Source organism: Phaseolus vulgaris, chromosome 1 (genome assembly GCF_000499845.2).
Source record: "Phaseolus vulgaris cultivar G19833 chromosome 1, P. vulgaris v2.0, whole genome shotgun sequence".
NCBI classification, from domain to species: domain Eukaryota; kingdom Viridiplantae; phylum Streptophyta; class Magnoliopsida; order Fabales; family Fabaceae; genus Phaseolus; species Phaseolus vulgaris.
The window spans coordinates 9,843,157-9,853,317 of NC_023759.2; the positions used below are offsets into that span (position 1 = coordinate 9,843,157).

Genomic DNA, 10,161 nt, shown 5'->3' on the forward strand with positions numbered 1-10,161 from the left:
TCCCATTGCCCTGACCAAGTTCTGCCACCGATCACGGGTGTCCTTGTCGTAGATGGCTAAAACATTCTCAAACTTCTTGTTCTTCTTTGTGTCCAAACTGAGCTTGAGGCCATTATGACAAGTTATATATGTATAGTAATAGCAATGGTAATAATAATAAAAGACAAATAATGGCAAAGACATTTCAATGTTGTTATGGCAAAGCTATGAAGATGAGGAAGATGTCATTGGTTATACATGCATGCTTTCCATTACCAAAAGCTTGAGGCATTTGGACTGTATATAAAATTCTAATAATAATGTGCTAAAATTGACATCACCATTAGTCTACCACACTAAGTGTGTTTTTGAAATTGAAATAAATAAACTTTAAAATCTATAAAAATAAACCTTTTACACATCACATGATATGGGTCAATTCCCACAATCTTGATCTAAGATTTAAACTAAAGACTTTTACACATCTAATAAACCTCATACATAGATACCGACCTTTGGGTTAAAATAAAAGTAATAAAGGAGGAATAACAACTTTAGATTACTACCCTCATCCTATTGGTGAGATATGATTATTACAAATTCCACTGATACTTAACAGCAAATAATCCCTCAATATGAAGAAAGTCTATTGAAAATTGGCACCTGCTTAAGTTTCTCTTCCATTTCAACGAAAAGGGGCATGTTGCCAACATAAAATTTTTTGCAACAAAAATATCACCTTTAAGAATAGCTTTGCGATGTAGGCAAATGACATAGAAATTGTCTTGACAGAAGCTTATTATATATGGGCCTTTAAATTCCATGAATATAAATCTTAGATTGCAACCTGATAAAGGGAACCCTGAATTCATTTAGAATTCAGGTCTTCTCTAGATACGACTAGGAAGAATCAAGTTAACTACCAGATAAAACTAGAAATAAAATCATATGCAGAATAAAGTCAAAATTGTCATATGTATAATAGAGTCACAACTAAGAAATATCTTTTTAAAGGCACATAGAAAATTGAGAAGGTTGCCCTGTAACAAGACACAAACATCCAAAAGGGAAAGGGAGAGGAAAGGGGATACCTTTGCAAGAAGAGTAGTACCAAGGAAGTGGAACAATTGGAAATGTTGTTCATGTATCATTCCCGATATAGGATTAGGATAAAGCAGGTGATCAACTGTTTCCTAGATGCATTGACAATCAGCACGCAAGAATCAGTAAATACCCAAGAACAATTTCTTCATATGTAACCTTTGTGTAGTAATTAACATCAGAACTATTAGTTTAATGATTAAAAATAAATATATCTTCAGCGTGAAAAATAGATATACAACATATACATGAAATAGTAAATTCAATAGAGAAGTGTGTTTCTTTCTACGAAAGGAACTATTATTAATAGTTCTATACCTTGTGATGTGGGATCACCAACAATGTACCTAACTCATCAAAGTTGCAACAGAGGCATACAAAGATTAAGATGCATGAAACACAACAATAATAATGTTAAAATAATGCAATTATAAGAAAGAAGTAAGCAGATAGCCCGATCTAACACAGTGTACAAGAGCTTTTTGTGGGAAAAAGTAAAAGTTGAGGCGTGCTTGTTATGACTTCCAAAACTATGAAGATACAATATAAACTTATATAACTTGTTGTGGTTTCAATTCTTCTGAAAAGCACCCATTTATGGTTTTCTTAGAGTTCTCTCCAAATAGATCTGATGTATAAAAGGTTCAGATTATATGATCCATGTGGAAAGCCATAAAAGAAAGGGTTAATGGGGGAGAAATATCTTCAACTTTGAACACCACTCATCCTAATCCACAATTTTGAAAATCCTGATAATTCAATTTTTTTTATCAATTCTAAATTTTTGAATGATTAATCCTGATAATTAACCCAAAATTACATTTAAAACATTGCTTTGTAATTGAAAATAGAGCAATAATACATAAAAAGAATTTGCAAATCACTCAAGACCTAAGCAAATCATAAATGAGAAAATACCTCCTTGATTCCTCAAGTAAGGCATGCTCTTCTGCTCATTTATCAGAACCAACATTTACTTCACCAGTGGTATAGTTGCAAGCCAAAAGGAATATCCTATGTCATACCATTACATGCATAATTTTCTTTAAGTATGTTTTTTAACAATATTTTGCATTATTATTTTTATACCTTTGATTTTAACATTGCACGTTTTAGAGGTTGCACTTTGTTTAGGATTTTTTGAATTAGCAATTATGGTGATAAACTCAAAGAAGATTGTCACTGGACACAAACTTAACCAAGTGGTTAAGTAAGTGTGAAGGTTCTTTTCTAGAGAACAAGAGATAAAACATAATTATATGATGATGATGAGGTGCGGAATTTTAAGACAACAAAAGGTAGAAATGATAAAGATGACCGAATGGAGAAGAACATTAAAGAACATGAAATGGAAAGGAACAATGGCGCAAATAAAGAAGGAAAAGAGAAAGAGTAAGAAAAGCTTATGGATGATGGAGGGGTGGTCACACCACTTGGAGTGGTGGAAAACTTCAAGATGAGTGGTGAAGAGCCGCCACTTGAGGTGCACTAAACCCAAGACAAGACCCAAGAACAATTTAGGAGACAAAGCTCACTAATCACTCAAGCAAAGTTCCTCTTCTATATTCAAATTCAAGTGTAAATACATGGGGAAAAACACCCTTTATATAGGAAGAAGTGACTTAGAGAGCAAGATGAGAGAGGGGTAGAAAAGGAATGGAGGAGGGGCGACCCTAGCATTGACTATGGTCAATGTCGTCCCCTATACCTATTTTCTAGAAGGTAGGTCAACAAATAATGTTTTCCTCATAAACATAAGGCTTAGGGTTGCTTGACAGCATTTAGAACAAAAGTCGCAAGCTTTGTCATGTTGTTATATCCAACATTTCTTCTTTATATAGAGTTGCGAAGAAAATAATTGTTGCAAATTGTTGTGGAGCTATTGTAAGTTATACAAGCCCTTCATCTTCTTTTGATATTAAATGCATGTGGTCTCTCCACATAAATTTTCTAATACATTACATGACTTAATAGATCCAGGCAAGTAATTTATTTCCTATTTAGCAAAAAGCATGAGACCTAACATGTGGTTGACTTCGTAACACTGACATTCTACCTAATTTGGAAAAGTTTTTTTGTGTGGATCAACTTTAAGCGTGCTCTTCAAGGAATCTTTATGTTAACATATTATTGTGATATTCTCTTAAAAGTAACGAAGAGACGAACATTTCATGCATATAAAAAATAAACATATAAAGAATAAACATTTATAAGTCTTTAATGTGTATCATGAAACTTTTAAGACTTATCATCTTTTAAATGAATTATACTTATCATATATCCAAACAAGAGCTTATAAGATGAAGAGTATTAAACAAGGTGTTTTTGTCTGTTAGACGAAGCACATAACACTTGTGTTTGATGAGACATGATGTTCATATGAATATGTTTTATACTTTGTTATTTAAGTACAAAACTTAAAACCAAATAAAAAGGTATGTTGAACTTTGATATAACACTTAATATTTTGCATCCAAAGTTATAATATGACTTGTGTTTATCTTCTTTTGCATTTGACACCCAATGCTTCTCATACATTTCATCTAACTAGTTGATTTATCATCTTGTGTTATTTACATTTTAATTACACATGATAGACTTTTCTTCAGATAATGACTATGATCCACGTTTGACCATACAAACTTATGAATTTGAGTGATCTTGCATCTAGAGCTTTAATATAACGTATTTATCTTCTTTTACGTTTGACACTTGTAATTTTCATATATGTTGTTGATCTATAGCTATGATCTTGGACATGATAGACTTTCTTCAAACTATACACATGTTGCCTAAGTTTAACCATACAAGCTTATGGATTTGAGTGTTCTACTACACATTAAATAACTTTATTAAAAAATAAAAAACATATTATTTGTTATCATAAAAAAATATGAGTATTTTAGGCTAGATTATCAAATATTGACTTTGGTCTAATTACAAACAATAGATCTATACCTTAATAATAATAATTCCTTTATCACATTGCTTAGATGATATGGTCACTCCTGAACATGTAATCCATAACTTTTAAATGTATAGTAATTTAAAAATATAATATCCAAATTGAATATAATATATCCTACTCAACGTGTTAATCTCTAACTAATGGCATCTCCAATTAAAATAACTCAAATAAGTTGCTTCCCACATTGAAAAATGTAAAACATAAATCTCATAGTGGCATATCATCTTCAAACATCTCACATTCAATTATATTCCAATAGAAAAATTATAAGCAAGTTATTATTTTATATATTTTTTATTTAACTTTGATTATATAATCATATTTATAAAGATAATATCTTTTATTTAAACAAGAATTTGCTTATATAAGACCAACGGGACTTTTATTGTCATGTCAATACCTTTCAACAATAAAGTTACTTCAACAACTCTAAATATTTTGGAAGCATTTCTCGTTAGCCATAAACACGGCTAACAACTATATTGTAAGTGGCATGCGTAATTTATATATATATATATATATATATATATATATATATATATATATATATATATATATATATATATATATACACTTTAGGAATGAAAATGCTAGTGATCCCATGCAAGAGCGTGAGTGATACTTTTATGTGAGGAAAATAAAATCTTATGAAATAACTTTGTAGGCATTTTTTTTGGAGGAAAAAAACCTAAAAGGAGTCACATTATTAAGGAGATAAATGTATTTATCTAACACCCCTACTTTTACTGCTAATTCTTAAATCGTTCAAAGCATTTTGGGAGAGAAATAAATGGCTGTAACAGATATCAGTATAAAGCTTGGGAATCACTGCAGAAATGTAGGTATCAAGTACTAAGTTCCGAACCATCAACCCCATCATCATGCATCCCCTTCCAAATTTGAGATAACAGAAACAATATTCAATTCATCATTCATGGCATTTTTTAAGGTAACATTCAATTCATCATTCATGGCATTTTTTAAGGTAACAGTAACTAGTGATGCGAAGTTACAGCATGAAAAGACAGAAAATACAGCGAAAACGGCGTCAGGTAAAGACATTTAATGAAATATTAGTCATTTACTTTCAATATAAGAGTAAATAAAAGATATTTAATGAAATATTAGTCATTTACTTTCAATATAAGAGTAAATAAAAGATATTTAATGCTCACAATGCTTTCAGCGTATAATCCTTTGACCTAAACAATACTCTGGGACCAAAAATAGCCTTATGCCATCATTTGCTTGTAGATGAGGGTAATGGAAGAAACAAATTTTGCAAACACGTAGAATCTACAGTGAATATATGGAAGTATGAACTACGATGAGAAATAAAGTCATAAAGAAGAGAGAGATTTGGTTTGGACAACAGGTGGCGAATTGTTAACAGTGGAATTATCTGTCCAATTCTTTTCACCCCAATGCCATAACATGCTCTCCCAAAAACAGAAATCCTCAAAGCAAGTTTTCAGTCTTGGATCTTCTATCTTGATTTTCCAGTGACCATCACTGTAGTTTCCTTTTTCTGCTTGTCTACGATCCCACTCTAATGCAGCCTTCTGCTTGGACCTAAGCAAACAGAACTTATGCAAGTTTTCTGGCATTGCATCATGCACCTTCCACCATCTTGCATGAGCCACATCACTTGCAAACTCCTGCAGAATGTCCACATTCCAGTTGCAGTCATAGTCTCGAAAGCAAAGCCATGGTTTATTACCCAGATAATGGATGACATAAAGGATCGATGGATCGGCTGCGAAGAGACGAGTTTTCATCACTTTTTTCTCTTCCTCATCACCTTCCCAGAAGTGCTTCAAGAAGTTCATATGTTTTGGAATCCGGTGCCACCTTGTGAAGATTTCATTAAGATACCCCTGGTCCCCTCCGTTGTAGGAGACAATCTCATTGATGTGATCCATAAGCAGTTGGAATGTACAATTTGATGGTTCAACCACCATTACACCTGAGTTGAACAGCGAGGCATTGTTTCCTATTGCAGTAATTTCAGGCATCTCAAAAAGGAAATCGATATTTCTAAGAATAAGAAGGTCAGCATCAATGAAAATTATTTTATCATAATCTGTTAGCTGCCAGAGACGGAATTTGCTGTAGTTCCACTCGTTGTATGCCTCTGGTTCTGCTTTCGGATTCCTGATTCTTTGGATTGTATGAATCTTCCACCCGGCAGCCTCCAAGCCCCCTCTATGATAGTCACTAATCGTTTCGTCAACAAGAATCACAAGATCTCGTGTTGAACCAGCCATTCGAATACTCTGTGCAGCAGTAATGGCTCCACAAACATACAAGTGCGCAGAGTGCAGGATGGTTGCATAAGCTTCTCGGTGTGGCCTTTCTGAATAAAAATTTTCTGTTAAAAGAAAATAGTTAGTCTCTGATAAATATGTCCAGTTAATTTCATAGATCATGAAACTTCAAAGGTAACCGAATAATATACTTTCAGAAGCCACATTGCCTTTCTGGAATATATCATGAAAGAAGTATATAATAACCTAAAACATGTTTTGATGCACCAGAACAGGATTCAATTAATTTAAAAGTTCATGCTCCTTGGCCAACCTTTTATTTTAATTTTAGTCTTCAATAAATAAAAATGTTGTACACTTAAATTTTGAAACTTAAACTGATTGTTGCTTAAAACACAGGATGAAAACAAGATTCAGGGATCAGGACAAATGAAAACCAAGGACATAGCATAGGAACAAGTTTATTTGAACCTGACCTTTAGCATTCATAGGAACTGCTAGTTCACATGAACCAATTGGTAGCTGCAGCTTATCTCTCAATCTATTCAGGTTGGGTTCATAAAGCCAGGCATTTCCTTCATGCTGTATAAGGTCCTTGCAAGTAAATAAATTTGGAATGGGGAAGCAATCCGTGACCAAAAGCACACGCACTGGATGATATCCTTTAGAAGAGGCAGCAAGTCTTGCAGCTTCAACTTGCAAGTGCAAACGAGCTACATCTCTAGACCAGCGTCCTGATTTGTGGCAGGGAAGCTTGGCAGCAATAAGATCAAGCCGGGGCTTTCCTGGTACCTGAATCCTAGGTAGAGTTGGACAAGTAGGGAACTCATATTCTTCTTCTTCATCTATCCATTCAGGATACAGAGATTCCCAAGTAATATTACTTGAAGCATAGTCCAGCCAAAGGACTACATGCTCTGCATCTGGAATCAGCTCCTTCCAGTGGTCATTCTCACTGTCATTGAAGTTTAATAAGCCAACACCCTGATATGTGTCCTTATCCTTCAAATTTTCAAGGACATTAGATATTTGGTTCCACTCTATATTGAGAAATGATGCATAACGTGAATCAGTGCCACCAAATCCTCCTCTCCAGCTGTTCATAAAAGTTGGCCTGCAAAAAAAAAAAGTTAAAAAGACAAAGAAAGATGTAACCATATAAAATCACCCTTTACGATCTGAACAAATAAATTCCCAAAGTATTTCAAGAAGACAAGGCATAATCTTCGAAGGGACACACTTATGCATAGACAGATGCAAATTAATAACAGTAAATGAATTCTCCTTCCAAGAAGGGATCAATGCATATTGCAGTGTTGGAGAAGGAATCCAAGAGCAAGCTTCCTTTTCTAGAAAAGCAAAATTTAAGAAACAAAACTATTTCGAATATATGATAAAAGGAAACTACCAAAGCTCAAAATAGAAGGATGCAAAAAATGAGAAAGCATGGAGAAAAACAAAAGACATACCGCGATATAATAGAGTTTGATAAATGATCGGTATTATAAACAGCTGGAGGATGGAAAATGGTAACCAAGGTTCCCAATGTAACAATAACCAAAACTAATTTCCAATTTGGCCTGCAGGTTATACTCCTCTCTTGGAACGGAGTATGCAACACCTTCTCAACATCTTTGAAATCTCTGCTTCTTTGAGACCTTCTCTTGCTAGTATCTTCACTGCACCAACAAGAAAGCAAAATAAATAAAAATTCAGCATCCAATAAACACGAGAAAGAGTCCAAGTAGCAAAAACTTATTAGGCTTCAATTTCCCTCATCATTACTCACTTTACACTCATATTGCATTGCTAAGATGCCGAGATCCTATGAACATATCGCGCCAATTCTCAATTACGACGTAAGAAATATAATTCACCGGCAAAAGATTCGGTTCTATTAGTAGAAATAAATAAAAGCATAAATTGAAGTAGATATCTAAGATTTAGAAATTCTCTAAAAGGCAAGTGCAAAAGGTAGATGTGACGTCTAAAATGAAGTTCACAGAAAAGATTAAAAACAAACGCAAACGCAAACGCAAAATTAAGTAACGGAGTAAAACCTAAATGAGGAGGAGGAGCGGTAGCGCGGCTCCACAAAGTTCGGGGACAGTCCCCTCATTTTCCGATTCTGCTCAAGAAAGCATCAGATTCGGATAAAGAATGGGAAAATGGCGAGGTAACAGTGAAAAGGATGAAGTATGATTGGATTCAAATGGAGGAAATTGGATTGAAGGAAAGAGGTTTGAACAAATGTCGCAGAGGGTTGAAATGCTTGTAAGAACAAGTAGCACAGAGACCTAGTCTCTCTCTCTATATACATATATTACTCTGTTGTTACACTCAACCTTGATTAACGTGGAAATAATCACTTTTGAGTTCATTTCGCTGTAGCTGATTCGACAAATTCTCTTTAATCATTATTCTACTGGTAGAGTAACAATTTTTCACATATTAGTAATTTCAGTTTTTAAATTTTTAATTATCTCAAATTTCTGATCTTTAACTTTTTACTCATAAGTTGGTTTACTTCTAATTTAATTCTTCAATTTTTTATTATTACTTGGGATATTTCATTGTATTTGTGGCTTTTTTATGAGGTTCAGAAAGATTACAATGATAGAGTTTATTACTAAATAGAATTTGATAATCATTCAATATATTTTTAAAAGTTAAAATTGAACAATATTTTGATAGATTAAAAAATAAAGGAATTACAATTATGCAAAACAAATTAGGAATTGAAATTGTTAATAATTAAAAGTTAAGAAACTAAAATTGAATATAAAGTTAAGAGATAAAACCTGCAAATTTTGTGAAATATAAAGAATAAAAATACAAATAAGTCAACATAAAATTTTACAACTATTTATACTCACTAGTTCAAAATAAAATACTATTTACAACTAGAAAACATAAAGGTATTCAAAACATAAAGATATGCAAAAGAAATTTCGTATTCTAAATATTTATTGATATTGTGTACACTTGCTTCTTTATGAAAAGTATTTTGGATTGGGAATTTGTGCACAATTTTTGAAGTAATAGAAAATCATCCGGTTATAATATCATATAATAAAGTTGATGAAGAACTAAAATTTTATTATGGTCCAATTTTTGCACTTCTCTGATCCATTATAAATTCGTTTATTTAAATCTAGTTTTATTTTGATCCAAATTTTATAACTTTTCCAAATCAGATTTCCATTTTATTTATAGAAATTTTAAAAATTGAAAAATCTAAATTTTCAATTTGCATTCCATTCAACTCTACATCTGAAAACTTCGAACCACTCTTTCTCTATGCACCACTTTCAGCAAAATGCAACCAAAATGAAGCACTCTCTCTCCACCTCCTCCAGCAAATCGATTTTGTTGCAACTTATTGCCTATTTTTTTTTTTCAATTTCGAAGCATTCTCTTTATCTCTCCACCACCTCCAACAAAAGCAACTTATAGGTAGGATTCATTTTCATCCATGACTACTTCTTTTTGGATGATTGTTCTTGATCTGTATCTTAATATTTTTTAATTAATTCCAAGAATGTGCTTGATGGTGAATACTTCTAAACTGATCCTTAATGAATAAGAGTGAAATTCAGTTCTTCAGTTATAGGATGTTTTGGAGGGAGAAGGACATGATCTTTTTGGGAAGAATCACTTTATGTTAAAAAGGGAATTCTTTTTTTCTCTGTTGGAGCTAAGCTCTATGACCAGTGGACATATTCTCCTTTTGCATTTACTATCATATGTTCAGAAATCAAAAAATATATTATCTTCGTTCATATTTGTTTTCATTTGTTATTGCTTTTCGATATTTGGTTCCTAACATTATATCATGTGTTGTTT

At 32.7% G+C, this 10,161-nt stretch overlaps 1 protein-coding gene across 1 annotated transcript; it reads right to left on the minus strand.

The window, feature by feature from the left end:
• Positions 1 to 5,160: 5,160 nt before the first annotated feature.
• Positions 5,161 to 8,739, minus strand: LOC137813530 (putative UDP-glucuronate:xylan alpha-glucuronosyltransferase 3). Its single transcript, XM_068615850.1, has 4 exons — positions 8,376 to 8,739; positions 7,785 to 7,994; positions 6,792 to 7,429; positions 5,161 to 6,419 (listed from the first exon to the last, which is right to left on the minus strand). The coding sequence occupies exons 1-4, from the start codon at positions 8,432 to 8,434 to the stop codon at positions 5,389 to 5,391; spliced, it is 1,938 nt and encodes a 645-aa protein (XP_068471951.1). The 5' UTR covers positions 8,435 to 8,739; the 3' UTR covers positions 5,161 to 5,388.
• Positions 8,740 to 10,161: the final 1,422 nt, after the last annotated feature.

What these genes read in the sequence shown, in the direction of transcription:
- LOC137813530 (XM_068615850.1), bottom strand. Translation starts at nt 8,434, where the DNA reads ATGAGGGGACTGTCCCCGAACTTTGTGGAGCCGCGCTACCGCTCCTCC. An exon ending in CGCTCCTCCTCCTCATTTAG is followed by an intron (nt 7,995 to 8,375) that starts GTTTTACTCCGT and finishes TTGTTGGTGCAG; the next exon opens with TGAAGATACTAGCAAGAGAA. An exon ending in TCAAACTCTATTATATCGCG is followed by an intron (nt 7,430 to 7,784) that starts GTATGTCTTTTG and finishes TTTTTTTTGCAG; the next exon opens with GCCAACTTTTATGAACAGCT.